Source organism: Panicum virgatum, chromosome 4K (genome assembly GCF_016808335.1).
Source record: "Panicum virgatum strain AP13 chromosome 4K, P.virgatum_v5, whole genome shotgun sequence".
NCBI lineage: Eukaryota > Viridiplantae > Streptophyta > Magnoliopsida > Poales > Poaceae > Panicum > Panicum virgatum.
In genome coordinates, this window is record NC_053139.1 from 47,299,839 (window position 1) to 47,320,794 (window position 20,956).

The 20,956-nt window shown below is 48.1% G+C and overlaps 3 protein-coding genes across 3 annotated transcripts; all 3 read left to right on the forward strand.

The window, feature by feature from the left end:
* The first annotated feature begins 394 nt into the window (after window positions 1–394).
* LOC120704536 lies at window positions 395–1,691 on the forward strand. The gene has a single exon (XM_039988961.1). The coding sequence runs from the start codon at window positions 590–592 to the stop codon at window positions 1,448–1,450; it is 861 nt and encodes a 286-aa protein (XP_039844895.1). The 5' UTR covers window positions 395–589; the 3' UTR covers window positions 1,451–1,691.
* Window positions 1,692–11,099: 9,408 nt separating this feature from the next.
* LOC120705265 lies at window positions 11,100–12,179 on the forward strand. The gene has a single exon (XM_039989715.1). It carries the CDS (start codon window positions 11,227–11,229, stop codon window positions 12,070–12,072), a length of 846 nt encoding a protein of 281 aa, XP_039845649.1. The 5' UTR covers window positions 11,100–11,226; the 3' UTR covers window positions 12,073–12,179.
* A 6,307-nt stretch (window positions 12,180–18,486) lies between these two features.
* On the forward strand, window positions 18,487–19,373 carry LOC120705266. Its single transcript, XM_039989716.1, has one exon. The coding sequence runs from the start codon at window positions 18,493–18,495 to the stop codon at window positions 19,315–19,317; it is 825 nt and encodes a 274-aa protein (XP_039845650.1). The 5' UTR covers window positions 18,487–18,492; the 3' UTR covers window positions 19,318–19,373.
* Window positions 19,374–20,956: the final 1,583 nt, after the last annotated feature.

A 20,956-nucleotide genomic window follows, 5' to 3' on the forward strand; every position in this document is an offset into this window, starting at 1 on the left:
ATTGCTCAGATCGATTTCATTGATCAAAACTTGGGGAGAAATAATGCAATTGCTCAAGATAAGGAGGTTCTAAAATTCGCATGCATGCAATTCCTGGTGTGGCCTAGGGTCACTCGTTAATCTCGCTCCATGTACATGGATCTGCAGCCTGATTTCATTCAGAGAGACGATCCGAAATCAGAAAAAGAAATACATCGAAAATAGAAGCCAAGAATGATCCCTCTCCGTCCACCGCGTGGCCAGCCACTTGTCTTCCCTGACAACGGCGTGCTCACTGCTACTGCAAACGGCCAGACGCCGCTCTGCTCACACACAGGAGGACAGCGCGTGATCGATCGCCTGTTTTCAACTGCACACACATGACCATGGCAATGGCATGGTCCCCCGCTAGACATGCCAAGCCACGCTCACGCCGACGCGAGCTGCTACCGGTTGATCGATCGAGCTCCATGCTAGCTGCTCACCGTGCGCATAGCTCCCATCAGCCAGTTCCTCCGTCCGATCCTTGGCCACCTCTTTATAAACCAAACCCTCATCGACACACACACCGGACCCAAACACACAGACCACGACGAGATCTCTGGCCGGCATGGCGCCCAGCTTCGCTCGCTCCATCTCCTTCCCTCTGAGCCCGTCCCGATCGTCCTCCTCCTCCAAGCACCCCGCTCGCATGGCGTCCGCCTACCACGCCCGGTCCGTCAGCCTGCCGTGCCGCTCCCACCCCATCCTCGCGCACCTCCACACCCACATCCGCGCCGTGCGCGCCTGGGCGCAGGACCCCACCACCTCCGCCGCCCAGGGCCTCGCTCACGTCGACGCGCTCCACGCCGCGCTCGGCGACCTCCTCGATCTCCCCGAGGCGCAGGCCGCGCTCTCCGCCGGCGCCGCCAACGACCGCCTCCTCGACGCCTTCCTCCGCCTCGCCGACGCCCACGGCAGCTTCCAGGAGGCCGTCGTCGACCTCAAGCGGGACGTCGCCGAGGCCCTCGCCGCCATCCGCCGCCGCGACGGAGCGCGCCTCGCCTCCGCGCTCAGGTCGCAGCGCAGGGCCGGCAAGGAGATGGCCCGCCTCGCGGTCGCGGCCAAAGACGGCGGAGCCTGCGCCAGGCCCTCGCGCCTCGGCGGCGGGAGCGCCGCGGAGGTCGAGGTGGCCGGGCTGCTGGGCGAGGCCGCCGCGGCCACGGCGTCCGCGTCGGCCGCGCTGTTCAGCACCGTGGCGGCCATGTCGGCGTCGGCCTCGGCCGCGGCGTGCTCCTGCAAGAGGACGGCGGCGCTCATGTGCCTGATCAAGAAGGTGCCGGAGGAAGAGAAGGAGACGATGGCGCTGATGGAGAGGCTGGAGGAGCTGGAGGAGTGCATCGACGACCTGGAGAGCGGCAGCGAAAAGGTGTTCAGGAGCCTCGTGCAGACAAGGGTTGCGCTGCTCAACGTACACACCAACATCTTCTAGCTCTATAGCTAGCAACTAATTCATCTCTAGTATCGATCACTATGGCAGTCATCATCAGAAATGAAGGAGCTGAATGTAACTGTAACTCTGTAAATATCCGAGGTTTTTGTACAGTTAGATCCGTGCTTTCGTTCTTCTGACTGCTAATGAGCACGAATGTGAACACATGCATCGATGTGCAAGTATGAAATGCTTATGTTTTTCCCTCGGGTTTCAATGCATACCGAGGTAAGGTTTTCTATATTCAGATTGTGGTGTTTGGTCGGTATTCATCATTTCCTTCTTCTTTTTTGAATGAACCTATCTATCATTTTATTTCTTGGAGTTGCTCGAAATTTCTTATGAATAAAAGCTTATGCTTCGTCAGTGTCGCGCTTCCAGTGACGACTATCAATGCCAGCTACTAAAAAGGATCGTCGGAGGAGGATAATATATACGTTCTGTTTACATGCAGTTCTTTTTGTTGTTTTCAGGTTGAGGACGATAACAGGGATAGAATCAACACAACTGTCACATATATACGTGTTGGCTGTTTATTTACTGAATGTATGCACTCCCCAGGCCCGGGGCCCATGTGCCCAAAGGAAATAGATCTAGCTAGGTCCGGTGGTGGTGGCGACTGGCGATAGGCAATGGCCCATTGCTGCCGCGCAAGCATCACGGTCGCTCGGCCAGACCGCGCGGTCTCCTGCTGGCTGCTGCCCGTAGGATGAGCTCGTTCAACCAATTTCACGGGACGAGCTATTATTGAATTAGGGGCAACAACAAAGAAATAAATGGTTGGGGGTGGATTAGATTCACACGCTCTATCGATTCTACAAATTAAGATGGAAATGAAAGAGTAAACCTCTCCTTTTTTGCCTCTCCCCTTGAGTAACCAAGATAACAACAAACAAGAAGTAGCAGCACCAGTAGGTAAGTACCAGGAAGACGCCAAGAAGCTGCCGCAAATCATTGACTTAGAATCCAAATTAAATAAATAAAAACATTACGCTACAACATTAACGGTAACACATAAAATTAACAAATGTTCAAAAAATTTCTTATGTAAAAAATAATAGTACCTCCAAATGAATAATAATCTGTTTGCTATTGACGCGATCCTCAAAACACAACTTTGAGTACTATTAAAGATTTACACTTTAATGAAACTAAATATTTTTTAATCAACGTATACAACATCAAACTTAAACTATCTCAAAATGGTATCCAATTCAAACCTAGAAGGAGTATGAAAATAAAATCAAATTATTGATCCACAAAATAGCTTTAATAGATCTTAATTTTTTTCAACAAAAAAATTGCTTTATGAAAGCCAATTAAAAATATATAACCTTAAATATACTTACACCTAGCGGCACAATTAATAAATATGAATAATAAAATAATTTAAAATATAACATTAGATATGGTAACATCTAACTGCGCAAATGCACGGGTGGCTTTCCTAGTTAATTAGTAGTCAATAATGTGGTACGGTTAATTAGCTACTCCGTCCTAATGGGCGACAACATATGGCGATCCATATATGGTGACGGGTGATGACCCAAGTGAATGCGGTCAAGGCAATTTGCTAGTTGCTAGCCTGCCTACCCATACCCCAAGGTATCCTCACCGTGGCTCTGCACGCTCGTGCCCCGCCAGCCGGGGACGGAGTTCATCAGAGCGACGACATGACACATGCAAGCGAGCGAGCGAGAGCGGCCGGCCAAAGGGCGAGGTCATCGTCGCTATTTGCTAACGGACAAGATCGAATATAATGCTGCCGTTGCCGACGCCGGCCCGATGCCTCGATCGGCGATGGCCGTGGCCGGGCCTCCTCTGCTAATAGCTTGCATTGCTCCATCCAAAATTTTTTCTCTAGCTAGCCAATGCAAACAGGAGATCGAGCATCCAACTTGTGCATGCATGCGCATGTGTGTATGTGTGTTTTCTTGTCTCTTTGTCACATTGCATGCTCTCGAGCTAGCTCAGTCGATCCCTGGTTCTGGTTCTCTAGCTACCCTGCCGACACCGATCAATCACAGAGCAGAGCTACCTCGCTCCATGCATATTATATATTTGAGCTGGTTAATTAATTAGTCGTCAATATTGTGGCACGGTTAATTACCTACTCCAAATTAATGGGTGAGAACAAATATGGCGATCCATATAGTAGAGTGACGGGTGATGACCCAAGTGAATGATGTGTCATCCTAGATGCGGTCAAGGCCTCACCTCAAGGGCGGCAACACACACACAAACCAATTTGCTACTCCGTTTCCAGCTAACTTTTTTCTTTGGATTAAACAACTGACCCCCCCCCCACCCCACCACACGCACACACAATTTACTATGTGGTGGATTTGAGGAATGTTGAGTACTCTATCCTGCTTTTGATGAGTGAATTGTCAACCGTGCGGTGTGATCGTGCGCTTGGTCTTTGGTTGCAGGTACACGGGCGTCTAGTGTCGACGGAGAGCTGCCGTGGAGGTGCTGTGGCCGATGGACCGTGCGGTGGACGGCGGTGAAGGGCAGCCAGGACCGGAGCTCATGCCGGGTGACAGCTGTGGCGTCCACTCCTGGATCGAGGGCGCAAGCGACGACGGAAGGCGGATTTCTTAGTTTGCGCCACAAAACCAAGGAGGCGGACGGCGGTTGAAGACGCCAAGTCGTGGAGGCACGGGCGTCGGTCTCGGGACTGACGGAGGCGACGGGCGTCGACGGCGTCTAGGGCCTCGCTGCGGGCGAGGAGGTGATGGGCGTCGGGCGGCGTCTAGGGCCGTCAGAAGGCCGAGGCGGGAACGGCGTCTAGGGCCACAGCGTGGAGGCGGGAATCTTCCCGTGCGTGGAGTTTTGACGGTTTTCTCAAAACCGGTCACCTACCCGGGTTTCGCGGACCCTCCAAAACCGTGAAAGCGCTGCTCCATATGCCACTGATTGAAAGCCTTGGAGGAGAAAGCTAAGGGAGCAGTTGTTGTCCTATGCCTCAGCGATCTAGAACATCCTGCAGCAGTTGGACACTGGCAAGGGCATGTTGATGGTTGCTCTTGGATGGGATGGGGTGGTCTTGAGCAGAAATTTTAGATCCAAAATTAGCCCAACTTTTTATAGCCCGATCTGTAAAACGTGCTAATGTCTAGATAAGTTGGTTAGATCTGCCGGTGGTTCTGGTAGTTGAATAATTTTGATCCGCTAGCTGCGAGCATATATCCTATGTGTATATATATGGCCGTTGTGATGGATGAAACGGGGAACGTGCAAAACATGAGGCCCATGGATGTGAAGAATTAAGCAAGTCAGTTCTTCAAGAAAAAGAAGAAGAATTGACCAGCGTATCGCCATGCCGCGGCGAGGCAGGCAGCGCCATGCGCGCACGCAAGGCAGCTCGGCTCGCACAGGCGCGCCCTCTGCCGGGCGTTGACGCACACGCCGTACCACACCGATGGAGCGCCCGGCCGGCGGTCGACGATCTGGCCGGATCCCGATTCGATCCGTCGTCGTCGTTCGTCCGCCGGCGCGTCGCCGTCCGGCCTGATTTCATTTCATCGACACGACAGGAGACACGCCGCACCACCCACCACCCCAACATGTATGCACCGACGACGACGACCCGCGCAAGAAGCTATGAGAACCGTCCAATTTGCACTCGGTTTAGGTGAAATTATTGATTAATCCCTTAAGTTGAGGGCTAGCACGTGTCCGTCTCTCGACACGCCATGCGCTAATCCACACCTTAGAGGCACTTAATCAACACAAATCACCTAGAACGAGAGCAAACCCGGTAGTCCCGGTACGTGTTTGCCACATGCCCAGAATTAAGCACATGTACCGTTATACAAGCGCGTACATTACCGATGATCCACAAAGAGCAGTTTTACACACTTAAAATTTCAAGTTTGATATATGAGGGTTCAGCTAACTTTCACTACAAGTCTTGGGCTCACGGAAGCCATCTAAGAGATGATGCACAAAGACAGGAGGGATGTGACAGAGAGACATTCCTAGGGCTTCCTTGATGGTGACTGTGTACACATATAACAATATCTAGGAAACTGAACTTCATCAAGAAAGTGGAGTACGGTAGGGAGAGAACTTACTCATCGGAAAAGAATTCCGGGTAGTCTTGACGTAATCGATCTTCACGCTCCCAAGTGGCTTCATCTTCGGAGTGGTTGCTCCATTGTACTTTTACAAACTTCACCATACTACGCTTCACTTTTCTTTCATCACTATCAAGAATGGCAATTGGGTATTCTTCGTAGGTAAGACCCGGTTGAAGATCAAGTGACTCAAGGTCGACGGCGTCAGCTGGAACGCGATGGCATTTCTTCAACTGAGAGACATGAAAAACATTATGCACGGCGGAGAGTGATTGAGGAAGTTTCAATTGATAGGCCACTGCTCCAACTTTCTTGATAATCTGAAAAGGTCCAACATAACGTGGCGCTAACTTTCCTCTGACTTGAAAACGGCGAGTGCCCTTAAATGAAGAAACCTTGAGATAAACATAATCACCAATTTTGAGATGTAGTTCCCGGCGACGACGATCAGCATAAGTCTTCTGGCGAGATTGAGCAATGCGAAGATTCTCACGAATACTTCTGACTTGGGTTGAAAACGGAAATCATGGCTATACAAGGTGAATTTCAAGGAGCTCGGAAAAACTAAAAAGAAAGGGCATCAAGGCAAGTTTTTCTCAAGAACATTCTCGCTCGATATTGTTTATTAATTGAGTTGCATGATGCAAGATGCACAGGTTGACATGCCAGTTAGTGTACTAATACCCCTAGAAACTCAAAACTAAGACAACCCATTTGCATCGTTATTCGTCTAGGGCCTACCCCCTAAAAAAAGATGAGGTAGAGAAAAACATTTTAAGAGTTGCATGAAATGATAGTTGTAGTAGTTCATATCCACACGTACTTAAGCACCAGCGCGCACCCAGTGGCACAATCGTATGGCTGCAGTCCATACGAGGCCCTAGGTTCCGTCGCGGCACTATAGTTCGTGGAACAATCACCACTACACAAGAAAATCATAGGGAGCAACCCAAGTAGCACAAATTGAGAGAGAGGTTTTTCAAATTTTAAAAACATCAAAAGCTTTACGTAGACATACGGAACGCATAAAGTTAGTTAGTCTATCACACGGATTCCACTATGTTAGACTCACACCCAAACAACATGTGATTATGCAATGCAACTATGTTGCAACCCTGTTCATGCACGATGGCTATGATGTATGTGATCAAGTTTTTAATGTACTCATATTTATTTGAGCAAGAATGTAAGCGGATCCAATTCAGATATAGGAATCAAGGCGTTTTGAAATAAACAAATATGAACGCTAGAAGAACCACAAGATGTTTCTCATCATTAAGGATAGTCGAGATGAATTATCTTCGAGCATTCGAATGAACGGCCTAGAGACGAGGATAATCTGCAAATTTCTCCATACCGTCGTTGAAGCTAACAGTTGTGATGGCAAGAAATATCAGAAAGGTCTATAGAACCTTAGGAAGTGAAACTTAGATTCGAAACTCTGCACGTCCTACGTTTCTAACCATACTTGGTCTATCAAAAGTGAGATGTGCAAAGGTGTGAAGAGACTTATACGAAAATATTAGCAAACACCCAAAGCAACACAATATGAATGATATGATGCATGCATGCGAAGTATGAATGCAACATGACGTCTCCTCACATCGTGAGCACGCCTTAACGTTTTAGCACTCACTCACGACCCAAAACAACCGCATTGTCCAGCAGCGCTACAACCCTCCTACTAGCACTTAGGACAATGGGTGATTTCCCGCCTTCTCAACCTCGGTAGATAGCTCAACAGGTTTCCAGCAGGTGAAAGGGTTTTCCTACGCGCCCGCTACCCATTAAGACAAGAGGAGTTAAGCATATTTTAATTAAACAAGTGAAGCAGTAAGGAAGAATTAGCTCTAGGACGAAGGAAGAAAGTTAGCATTTTACCTTAAGTTCAAATTTTTAACGAAAATAAATCTTTGTGCAAGTGATCAAATTTTACTTTACTCTCAACCCACTAAGCTAATTTTAAGTTCACTCCATGGAAACCTCAGCTCTGATACCCGTTGTGAGAACCGCCCAATTTGCACTCGGTTTAGGTGAAATTATTGATTAATCCCTTAAGTTGAGGGCTAGCACGTGTCCGTCTCTCGACACGCCACGCGCTAATCCACACCTTAGAGGCACTTAATCAACACAAATCACCTAGAACGAGAGCAAACTCGGTAGTCCCGGTACGTGTTTGCCACATGCCCAGGATTAAGCACACGTACCGTTATATAAGCGCGTACATTGCCGATGATCCACAAAGAGCAGTTTTACACACTTAAAATTTCAAGTTTGATATAGGAGGGTTCAGCTAACTTCCACTACAAGCCTTGGGCTCACGGAAGCCATCTTCTAAATAAAGAAACTTAAATATTATTATATTTACATGCTCTCACGAAATTCGATTACGATAAAACATACCTAAGATAATGATGCCTTGCTCAAGGACATCATCACAACCACCACGACCTACTCTTCCCCCGCGTTTGGATCAGCGGGGTAGAAGTGGCCGAACACCACTTCTGGCTCACCTGCAACTAGGTTTAGAAAGCAACCTGAGTACAAAAGGTACTCGCAAGACTTACGCGATTACATATACAAGGATCATGCATTAGTTCTCTACACTATCACCTATCAGAATTAATTAATCTTGCCCAACCCCAAACACTTTTAGTTGATTAAGAGAGTAACATAATCTATAACTGATCATAGCAGTAACAGGAACCATTCCCAACACAATCAAAATTCTATGAGGAGTTCATGGGATAATGAGCTTGCTCATAACCGAGAGCACGGCAATTCGAATTGATTAAAACCTTGCAAGGGTGTACTACTTTACCCACACGACGCAAGGACCATGCGACTCACCCAACCGGCCAAAGTTGGATAAGGGAGTACTCGCGTCAACCGTTCCCAACATGGCTCGATCATTGCAATCTTCACACCTAGCTTACGCATAGAGACTTAGTTTCCACCGGGGACATCTCTAAACTTTCCTACTCGTAGGTCCACCCGGGGACACCTCTAAGCCTCTCTGCATAGCCCTTGGCCACGTATCTAGGACTGTACATCAATGATAAAGTCAAGGAAGGTAATTGGCTTATCCGTACCATTATATTGGATATGTGGTAGCACGGAAATGTGCTCAAAACCGACGTCGTCCACTCGGTCCTTAATCGATCCAAGCGGACTATGCCCATGTGACTTCATTCTCTAGGCCCTAACATTCCGCTCGAATCTCGGTACTCCCACTTCATCACCACCCAAACCGAACCAGTGCGATCAAGGATTATCGGTAAGTGTGATCCTCCAAACCATTCCTGTCTAGCGAGCAATATGAGTATTCTAAGCAGGGCTAAGCATCTAGTCAGATTAAGTTATTAACTGTCTAACTGGTGCCAAGGATATGAATAAACGACTCAAGGAAGGAGAATGCATGAAAATAGGTACAAGAATGTAATACGAACATAGTATAAATATAACCCAACAATACCCAAGTGAGATAACTAAACTAATCAAGTTAAATAGATGCAAGGGATTATGCTTAGCTGCTTGCCTTGGTTAACTTTGGGGTCGACCATGAACTGGACTCCGGGTTCAGGCTCGACGGACTCGGCAGGCTCAACGGGTTCGTTCTCCGACGGTTCAGTCACTATAATGCATGAATGAGATGCCAGAATTAGCATGATGCCATAAATGTGCAAGAAATGCTATGCACGAAATGAGATGAATGCATTAGAGTGATACCCTAGATTATGCAAGGGTGATAAGAAAAGCATAATGAATGGCACATATGCGATGATGCACAAACGTAACACACGCGACGACAAACAATCACTATCGTACACGCGAACAGAAAAGCTAGATCAAGAATTAGCAAATAAACTTATACAGTAAGAATAAATCACAAATTAAATTGAGAAAGTAAAGAACATTATAAGGAACTCATGAAAATTGGTTTTGCAGCAAAAGCATTTACCTATAATTAATCATAAATATATTAGTTTTCAGCAATTCAAAACAAGATAAATCCGAAAAGACATGAAACTTATCTAAACAAAACCAAGAAAAATTACCTTAGATACTAGGCATGAAAATAAAGCTAACAAAACTAGTTTTACTATTTTCTCACTTTCCAGCAAAAAGTTCTATATTAAACCATTTTCAGACAAAGGACAAGAAAACAAACTAAAACTTTGATACACAGCAAGGAAGCATGTGAACAAGTTGTACCAATGAAAACTAAACCTCACAAGGAGTCTAACAAAATTTAGTTTGAGATTTTTCGAGCAGCATACAAATAACTAAGCATTAAACACACTTTTGTAAGATAAAACTATAAATAAATCTACAACAAAGTAACATGCAAAACAATATTTTTCTTGAGTAGATCTCATCTAGAGGAATCCAACAAAATAAGTTTCATAATTTTTGTAGCTATACACGAATTTCTATAGATTTTGCAGGATTGCAGAAATATAAATCCTAAAGAAACCCTAGCAAAAATGCTAGGTACACCCGGATCCGGCCACACCCGTCAGCCAGAGGCCGACAGGTGGGCCCCACGGGCAGGCGCCCCACCCAGGCCGGGTCAAGGCAGACCGGGCCTTGACCGCGGCGTGGGCGCGGCCACGACGCTGCGCGCGCACGCGTCGCGCGCGGCGACGGCGAACGGCGGCGGCGCGAGGCAGCGCAGCGGGGCGGAGCCGGAGCTGGAGCGGGGAAAAGGGCGCGCGCATAGGGTGGAGGCGACGGCGTCGAGGCTCACCAGCGGCGGCGCAGGCGAGGAGCCGTGATGAGGAGGTGGCGCAGCGACGCTAGGCGGCGGCGACGGAGGCGAGTGGCGGCGGCCCTGTGCGGTGAGGGAGGAGGCCGGGTTAGCGCCGGAATCGGAGGAGGAGGGGGAGGAGAAGCTTCCCGTGCAAGGAATCGGGGAGAGGCTCACCGGAGATGGCGGTTCGACGGCGGCAAGGAGCTCGGGCCGGCGGCTACAATGGGGAATTTGGGCTAGGGTTCGCGGGGAGAAGGGAAAGTTGAGGCCGCGGTGTCGTCGTGGGAGGATAAGGGCGAGCGGAGGTCGCGCGCGTCACGGAAGTCGAGGATGGCCGGCACGTGGCGGCGTTGGCCGGCGGCGGCGAGGCGTGCGACGTGCGGCGAGGCAAAACAGAGAGAGGGAGGGAAGGGGAGGCTGACGGGTGGGCCCGGCGGGAAATTTTTATTTTCTTTTTCTTTTTTTTCTTTGGGCTGTGACAGCAGCGACGAGGAGACACGCACGCGTCCATCGGGAAGCCTGCCTGCCAATGGCGGCAGCCCGATCCAGCAGCAGGCAGCCTCCACGTGTAGCGGCTAGCTCGAGGCCGCTCGCTGCCGGCCACTTGCCTTCTCCGTTCTCCCACGCGTCCCCGTCCGTCGCGGATCCGGCCTCCGATCCGGTGGCCACGCCCACCAACCGCCGCCCACACCACACATGCGATGCTAGCGCTGACGCGAGCTCTCCCATCCATGTCCGTGTCCCGGTGTCACCCCGAGCTGGCGCCTCCGCTTTGTATTTATATACCCCACTCTCTTCCTCCCATCTCACCACCACCGAAGCTAGCACGGCAAGCAAGCAAGCAAAGGGGGTCTGAAGAAGATCCCAATTCCCAGGAGCTAGATCGATCCGATTCGATCAGCAGGCAGCAGCTTTCAGTTTCAGCAGGCAAAGGCAAAGCAATGGCTCCCAGCTTCGGCCGCTCCATCTCCTTCCCGCTCAGCCCGGCGCGCTCCTCCCGCCGCCACGTCCGCTCCGTCAGCCTCCCGTCCTCCCGCGCCCACCCGCTGCTCGCCCACCTCCACAACACCACCCGCGCCGTCCGCGCCTGGGCCGCCGGCCCCACCGACCCCGCCGCGGGCCTCGCCCACCTCGACGCGCTCCTCGCCGCGCTCGCCGAGCTCCTCCTCCTCCCCGAGCCGCGCGCCGCGCTCCGAGCCGGCGCCGCCACCGCCGACTGCCTCCTCGACGGCTTCCTCCTCCTCGCCGACGCGCACGGCGCCTTCCAGGCGGCCGTCCTCGACCTCCGCCGCTACGCCGCCGACGCCCAGGCCGCGCTCCGCAGGCGCGACCACCCCCGCCTCGCCTCCGCGCTCCGGGCGCAGCGCCACGCTGAGAAGGACCTCGCCCGCCTCGCCTCGTCCGTGCGCGCCGCCGCCAAGTTCCCGCAGCTGGCCGGAACCGCCGCCACCGTCGCCGAGGTCGAGGTCTCCGGGGTGCTCATCGAGGCCGTGGCCGCCGTCGCGTCGGCCTCGGCGGCCGTCTTCTCGGCCGTCTCATCGGCCGCGACCGCCGCCGTCGCGTCTTCATCGTCCAAGAAGCCAGCAGCGACGACTCTCATCTCTCTGGTCACGAGGACCAAGGCGGCGGCTGCGTCCTCCGACGAGGACAAGGAGATGGCGGCGCTCGACAGGTTGGAAGACCTCGACGAATGCATCGCCAAGATGGAAGCCGGGAGCGACAAGGTGTTCAGGAGCATCCTGCAAACCAGGGTGGCACTCCTAAACATCCAAACCCAAACATGCTGATGATTTTATTTTGGACAAGAAAGCACTACCCAATGCAACAATGCAAGTGTACATACAAACTAACTGATGAACGAATTAAAGCAAAGAAGCTCTTGTTCGATCGGCTCTACATATCTGCTGTTTATCCATTCAAATGCATCTGTCGTTCGGTGACACACATTTCGTCCTACAAAGAAACGCGTTCGCCTTTCATGTTCACAAAGCTTAAACCCATCCCCTCTTAAGATGCATTCCAACGGTTAGGGTGTTGTTTCATATGGATAGACGACGGTATAATTACTTTACTTAAGATGCATGTTCACAAACATATATATTATTAATCCCATTAACGCGAATTGCTCGAGATGAGATCGATCTCTGCCATATCATCGATCACTATTTCTTAAATAATAATAGTAATCAAACCGGGAGCATGACTCGCTCTGATCTGGATCTAGATCAGAGTTCCTCAAACAACCATGCACGCACGTCCGAATGAGATCGACACAGAACTGATCAATATAATGCACCACTATTCTAATGAACATGCATATTGGCCAAGATCTCCGACATTGAACACTAAACAAAGAAGGTGGCCTCACAGTCGGTCCTTGCCTCCTTGGACGCGATGAGCAACTATCTATCGATCCCTATAGCTCTTACCTCCACTAGTACAGAATCGGCTTGTTGTACCAGTTCCCAACCCCTAAAACCAGGATTACAGGGTTGCTAATTTTTTTTGCCCTATGCGGGATTTGAACCCGAGACCTCTTGCCTTGCGCACAATTTTCTTCACATCCCACCTTTATATGGGATGTCATCTTTTTGAACTAACCCGTGGAGAGCCCTTTAGTCTGGGTTGGTAACACCGGCCAGATTGGTGTTACCAACCGGGACTAAAGATAGACTTTTAGTTCCAGTTGGAGCCATCAATAGTTCTCTTTTAATTCATCAAACTCCATCATAAACAGAGAAGAATACTAGAACTAAAGCTACCAGACCCAACAGATAAGGATTGATCTTACGGATTAATAAGATTCTCGTAAACAAACTACTAGTATTGTTTGATGGCAACTACCCGTACGTGCAAAAATTTGTCCTAGCTAGCTAGAATCAAATCACTCTCCGAAATACGGTGGTTAGCTCCATCTTGATTTTTGGTGACTATAATCAAATAGCTAAGATACTCTCTTATCCTCTCTCGATACTACTAAAACTAAACATGCATGATCATTAATGCGAAGTCCTACTAGCTCGATTGCTATCATTTGATGAGCACGATTTCCACCAATTGTTTGAACATATATAGAGCTGTTCATCTACTGATGCATTTGCAGCTACCTGCATACATAATCTCTCTCTCTCTCTCTCTCTCTCTCTCTCTCTCTCTCTCTCTCTCTCTCTATATATATATATATATATATATATATATATATATATATATATATATATATATATATGCCAAAATTTTATGCCTAGGAAATCTCTTTGCGGATCTGGCGGCTGTTAGCTGAAATCAAAAGATGAAAAAGCTGCAAATAATGGAGCATGCAAGCGTGCGCAAACTAACTCAACTAACCTCCCCTGCAACAGCTAGCTAGCAGCCGGCCGGTAGGAAAGGAGAGAATGAAGCCCCAAGAGTTGGAGGACGACAACCCATTCGTGCAACATTATGACTGGCAATACCTACCTATATATGCATCTCTATGTAGTACAAGCAATGATGTGCGTGGTACCACCAGACTTTATCATGCGCACGGTTCGTTTAATTTGTTTTTCAGTCGGCAGGCACCGATAAAACAAGCTTATATACGAAAGAAATTTGTTTGCACTATTTGGGATGGTTTTAGATTGCCACGGGCTTCTTAAAAATTGAAGATTGTTCTATTTCTGCAGAGGATGAAATTATTTTCATTCACTATTAAATATCAGGCATGGGACGGAGGATGAACTTAGCTAGTATGTCGTCGTGAGAGAAATCTATATATATTGTCTGCTATATTATATTATTACATACTACTCTTGTGATATATATATATATATATATATATATATATATAGTAATAATTTGGGATGGAGGGACTGCTGGGAAAACAGTTGATCATGGCATGCATGGCTCAGATTGTTGAAGAACCATGCAGCAGTAGGTATATGCATGCAGCTCTAGATGTAATGTAACAGATAGGCATAACGACAAGCTAGGTAGTAGAAGACCCATCATGCATGCATCATTATTATTGTCGTCCGTGGACGACTAGCTGAGCGGAGGCTGCCGCCGTTGGATCTAGCACGCGTGTACGTTCGTCGACGACGCTAGTAGCCTTAACAACCTACCTAGCTAGCTAGGTGTGATAGCAGGATGCACACGATGACAGCAGGGGTAGGCGGACGACGACCATGCATGGATATGATAGATGATGTGCAGAGTGCAGTAGTGGTGCGGCTTGCTTTGCCAGTCAACAAACAAACAATCGGTAGCTAGACGACGATCGATCGATGGCCTGGCGTGGAGGATTATTGGCGATGAGAGGGCCGGGGTGAGCTAGCTACTAGACACTTGGAATCTGCTGTCCCCCGATCGAAAGGAGCGCAGCAGACACTCGATCCGTGGATCCGTCTGCTGCGGTGATGTGCTCTAGGAGCTAGGGAGATGAGGTGAGGGAATCGCCTCACCTGCCGCGTGTCCGGTTGCTGGCGAGCCTCTGCACAACAGCAGCTCCCGCATGTGCTATCCCCGTAGTCCATCGATCGATCGGCGGCGGCGACGACCGTGGACTTCACTTGCTCGTTCGCGGCCACCACCACGCCTAGTCTGTCGTTGCTGGCTGGCTGCGCGCCGAGCTAGCTAGCTTAGCTACGCGGCTATTACGGCTGTGCCCAATCGGCTTTTAATTTCTAGCTGGATCGAATCTTTTTCTGCTCAAGATAGTCGATGCCCTCGTGCGCCCTGCCATTGTTTACAGCAGCGCGCCAACGATCGAGCTACCTACTGTACGTACTAGTATAGATCATGAGGTGAGCGTGTTAGCGAGTGTGCGGCTGCATCACATGATGATGAGCCAGTGAGGACCAACGGTGGTTACTCTTAGAAGAGAAGATGAGTGATTGATAACATCGTGTGTATTTGATATATCTCTTAGCTCATGATGTGCAGATGTAGGATGCGGCATGGCGGTCGACGGCGCGTGGTGAAGGTCAGGCGAAAGCTTCATGCTGAAGGACTGTGGTGAAGGATGGACGCGAGTAGGCTCGGAGAAATGAAAAGTTCATGCCGAGGGACCAAGACGGTGAAGGGTGAATACGAGTAGGCCTGCACCGAGGGACCCGAAGAGGTCGTGCGGAGCCATGGTGGTCCACACGGTGCACGGAAGAGTAAGAGTACATAGTGATGAAGACGGCGTCGGCTAAGTCGGCGAGGACGATGACGAAAGTAGGCGGCCCGTGCGGCGGGCGCGCGCGAACGACTCGAAGGCGTCAAGGCTCGGCGGGAGGTTGGACACGTGTCGACATCGGCGGTTTGACCTCAAAACCGGGGAGTCAGTCACGTCGTTCGGCGGCGTGCGAGAGGGTTTGACCGGTTTGGCGGACTTGGCGTGGTCAAGGTCCGGGCGGAGGGCACGTGGCGCCATCGCGAAGCTTGCATCGAGGCGAAGCGAAGTCGTGAAGGCGGCATGTCTGTTCGAGGCTCTAGTAAAAAGTTGGACGATTTTGCCTTTGCGTGAGCAGTTATTGTAATATATAGCGTAGGAGTATTTTAGTCTTTCGGCAGTACTATATATATATATAGATAGGCACGGCTAGTGGAGGGATTAGCTCTTGAACTCTAGTTCATTTGCTCCTCTAATTTTTGTGATTTTTGAATTAGAGTTTGTGCTAAGATTTTGTTGGAAAAGGAGACCCAAATCTACTTGTGCCATTTGGGATTGAAGATTTGAGTGCTTGATTTGTGATCCCGTTCGTTTTTTCTTTTCGGCCATTTTCGGAGCTTTTTGGTGCGATTTTTAATTTGTGAGATATACTCGATCTTTCGCGATCTTTTTCTTGGATCTACAGGATCTAGTATTCACGGATCTATGGCTGAAATCTTGTTCGAATCCGTTGAGTATTGAGGGAGTAATTTGGACTTGAATTTTCGGTTTTGTTCTTGCCTTTTCCTTTGTTCTTCTGTTTGTGCGCAGGGGATTTTTGGAGACGCAGGTGGCGGAAAGGACGCCGGCGTGCGGTCGCACGCGGAGTGCGGAGGCGCGCGGCACCTCGCGGGGCTGGCAGCCGCGGCCGGGGGCGCTGCTGCCAGAGGAGCTCGTGGCGGCGCCGGCGCTGCTCGAGCTTGCCTGAAGCGAGCGCTGGGGCAACGGAGCAGCAGGCCAGGCGGGCCGGTGCAAGGGCGTGCGGCCCAACTTGCAGCCCAACTCGGGGGCCACTGCTGGATCGAGCCAGCAGGCCAGGATTTTTTTCATTTTTATATTTAAAAAAAATAAAATTTCAAAAATATATGGCGGTTTCGAAAAATTTCAAAACTATACCCCTGTCGCCCCCTGCCTGGGCGACAGGGGTCTGTCGCCCCTGTCTGGGCGACAGGATCTAAATGTAAAAAAAATTACATTTTGGTCCTGGCACCCGGGATGCATTAAACAGCGAACTTGTAAAATTAATATAAAATTGTAGAAAAATCGTAAAAATACAAACTCAACTGTTCTGGATTCTATGAAACAAGATCTACAACTTTTGTTATATAAAGTTTTTCATTTGATCAATGTATCTTACTCTATTTTAAATACTAGTTTAATGCACTTTTATTTAAATCTCAAGATCCATCCTTTGGATGCAGATCACCTTTGGCTAGAATGTTGCATATGGTGAGCATAGGCTTGCACAAAATTGGTAGATCCAGAAAACATTTCTAGAATAAGTTTTTAAATTAAATCTTGCAATATGTCTAGTTTAAATGGGTTATTTATCCATGCTGCTATACTAAGTTTTAGAAGCCATAACTTTTACAGTACCATTATTTTATTTCCTAAGAGCTATAAAAAAAGTTTGGTAAATTTTAGATAAGCACAACTAGACCAAATGAATTATTTCAAATTTTTCTAGGTACAAGAACTATTTTTCTTGATTTAGTGCATTTATCTTAGTCATAATTCATTTGGTCTAGTTGTGCTTATCTAAAATTTACCAAACTTTTTTTGTAGCTCTTAGAAAATAAAATAATGGTATTGTAAAAGTTATGGCTTCTAAAACTCAGTATAGCAGTATGGATAAATAACTCATTTAAACTAGACATATTGCAAGATTTAATTTAAAAACTTATTCTAGAAATGTTTTCTGGGCCTACCAATTTTGTACAAGCCTATGTTTACCATATACAACACTCTGGACAAAGATAACATGCATCCAAAGGATGGATCTTGAGATTTAAATAAAAGTGCATTAAACTAGTATTTAAAATAGAGCAAGATACATTGATCAAATGAAAAACTTTATATAACAAAAGTTGTAGATCTTGTTTCATAGAATCCAGAACAGTTGAGTTTGTATTTTTCTGACTTTTCTACGATTTTATATCTATTTTACAATTTTGATGTTTAATGCGTCCCGGGCGCCAGGACCTAAATGTAATTTTTTTTATATTTAGGTCCTGTCGCCCAGCCAGAGGGCGACAGGCCCCTGTCGCCCAGGCAAGGGGCGACAGGGATATAGTTTTGAAATTTTTCAAAACCACCATATATTTTTGAAATTTTAATTTTTTTTAAATACAAAAATGAAAAAAGTCCAGCAGGCCACACGGTGCTGCCATCTTCGCCCACGCAGTAGCAGGCCGCGGCTCACTAACGGGCAGCCCAGGTGGGGGTGCTGCGCCTGGCCACTCGTGCGTGGTTCGAACCAACAAGCAGGCCAGAGACGCGTTTTTTATTTATATTTTTCAAAATCATTTTTTACAGAAAATATATTTTCGATTTCATAATTTACAGATTTATACCCCTGCCGCCCGGCTGAGCATGCAAGGACTAACAGCAATTAGCAAGACCAAATATTGACACCTTGAGTGCTTGCATGTCTCACACCTCACCACGGTTTCTTGCAGATGGAGCCAACATGACAGCTAGGCAGCACAACCATGCATGATGCATAGCATATGGTCGTTGTTGATCCAGCCACGCACCACGAGACGACGATCGATGGATCCAACGACCAGCTGCCTCTTGCGTTCGTTTGACTGCAACGGCTCCTTTCCGTCCAACCTCGCTCTCCTAGCTCGCGGCCGGATCATGTTCCCCCGCCGGCCCTCACTACTACTACCCACCCACACGTGCAACCACCGCTCGCGTGCCAACCAGACCTAGCTCCTTTCCTTGGCATGCCCGTCTCCTCCTTATATACCTCGCACCCTACTCCTTCCTATCTCACACAATCTACAGATCTAAGTAGCTTGCAGCAGCAATGGCTCCCAGCTTCGGCCGCTCCATCTCCTTCCCCATCAGCCCGGCGCGCTCCTCCAAGCCCCGCGCCGCCGGCTGCCACGTCCGCTCCATCAGCCTCCCCTGCCGCTCCCACCCGCTCCTCGCGCACCTCCACACCCAGACCGCCGCAGCCCGCTTCTGGGCCGCCAACCCCACCGCGCCCTCCTCCGGCCTCACCCACGTCCACGCGCTCCTCGCCGCGCTCGCCGAGCTCCTCCTCCTCCCGGAGCCCCAGGACGCCGTCCGCAACGCCGCCGCCTCCTCCGACAGCCTCCTCGACGCCTTCCTCCTCCTCGCCGACGCGCACCGCGGCTTCCAGGAGGCGCTCCTCGCGCTCAGGCGCGACGCGGCCGACGTCCGGGCCGCCCTCCGCAGGCGCGACGCCGCCAGGCTCGCCTCCGCCGCGCGCTCCCAGCGCAGGACCGACAAGGAGCTTGCCCGCCTCGCCGCGGCCGTGTCCTCCTCCTCCTCCGCCGCCGCCACCAAGTGCTGCGCGCGCCTCGCCGAGGAGACCGAGATGGCCGCCGCGCTCATGGAGGCGGCGGCCGCCAGCGGCGCGGCCTCCGCAGCCGTGTTCTCGGCCGTGGCGTCCATGTCGGCGGCCGCGTCCTCCTCCAAGAAGACGGCGACCTTCGCCGCCTTCGCCAAGAAGGCCACAGCGCCGGAGGCGGCCGATGTGGCGCCGGAGAAGCTCGAGGAGCTGGAGCAGTGCATTGACGAGTGCGAGAGCGGCAGCGAGATGGTGTTCAGGACCATTGTCCGGACTAGGGTCTCATTGCTAAACATTCGTACTCCGGCAATTTGATTAATTAATTGCAGAATCATCACCATGCAATCAACTCATGTACATGTACACTAGCTAGCTAGAGAGTATATATATATATATATATATATATATATATATATATATATATATATATATATATATATATATATATATATATATATATATATATATATATATAAAAACAGAGAACATCTATTATCTTATTATTTGGCCAACAAACGGAGCCTTCACGTTCGCTCTCAAGGCCTAGAAATTCCCACGTTAATAGGAGAAAAATAAAAAAATAAAAATTACCCACAACTGCCATTACGATAAAAATTAGCATAAAATACCCCTCTGCCTAATTAAAAATCACCCACCAATGCTATTATGAAAAATTAAATATAAAATACCATTTAGCCATGTATCAGTTACAAATATATATTATTAATAAAAACTAAAGCTAACAACAATAAATCAAAATAAAATGAAAATAAGAATAATTATCTGCATAATATTATTAAAGCTCAACAAATCAAATTGTTATTATAGGTAGATCATAGTTGAATTGTTTTAATCAATAATAAGACATAATTTACGATAATGAACAGGATGATGTATGGTAAAAAAAATAGTATAGCCTTTAAGTAAAGATACAACAACATTCAAATTTTTGAATTTTCAATACTAGCCGCGCAAATGCGCGGGCTATACGCCTAGTGCATATGTATATACAAAGAAGAAATTAAATTTTGCTATACAAGTTGTACATATCATCTCTGAGTTTTGTGGTTGGTATGGTTTGCTGCTTTCCATGTTACTATACAATCTATCAGTTAATTGATAACATCCACAGATGCATGCAGTTCAAAATAATCAACAGAGAACTTTTTAACCGTAAAAGGGCTATTAAGCAGCTGGAAACACCAACAAAGCATAACTGACTGATTATTCACCAGACCAAATGCAAGTTCCATTGGTTGGAGGTAGCCAAACCTAACATCATCACACAGGGATCGAACACTGTACTTTTATTCATATCTGGAGTATCTTCCTCACTAAAAATACAGTCACCTCAACCCAATCCATGTGCAGTCCAGTGGCATGATAGGCGTGTCCTGTGACCAATAATGGCCAGTATTATATATATTCTCTCGACTACCCCACTGCATGCCCATATATTAAGTGGGATTAATTGAGAATTTTCTAGGATTTGGTCGAATAATGATCTTCTTGTTTAAGCTTTTCTTTTTTCGATAAAAAAATGCCTAGGAAAATTATAGCCAATTTATATTAAGAAAAACATGAACAAGGATAAATGAGAGCTCAGTAGTGATGGGTGTTTGCGGAACAAAACATTTGAATTTTAGGCCATGCATATGATTTGTTCAAAATATGTCCCACTTGAATATGTATTGCTCAAAGTAGCAAAGTTACTTTTTGAAAATCGAATCTTACTTCCTCAGCCATATATATACTATTGGCAAGTTACTTTATATCGTACATATATACTATTGACAAGTTACTTTCTGTCACAAATCAGAAAGTTACTTTTTCTAAAATTTGTATACTACTACCTCCTTTTCAAATTGTAGTTTGTTTGACTTTTTTGATTCTAAGTTTGTTCGCTCGTCTTATTCAAAAAAATTGTGCGAACATTGCTAAATTTAAGTCATTC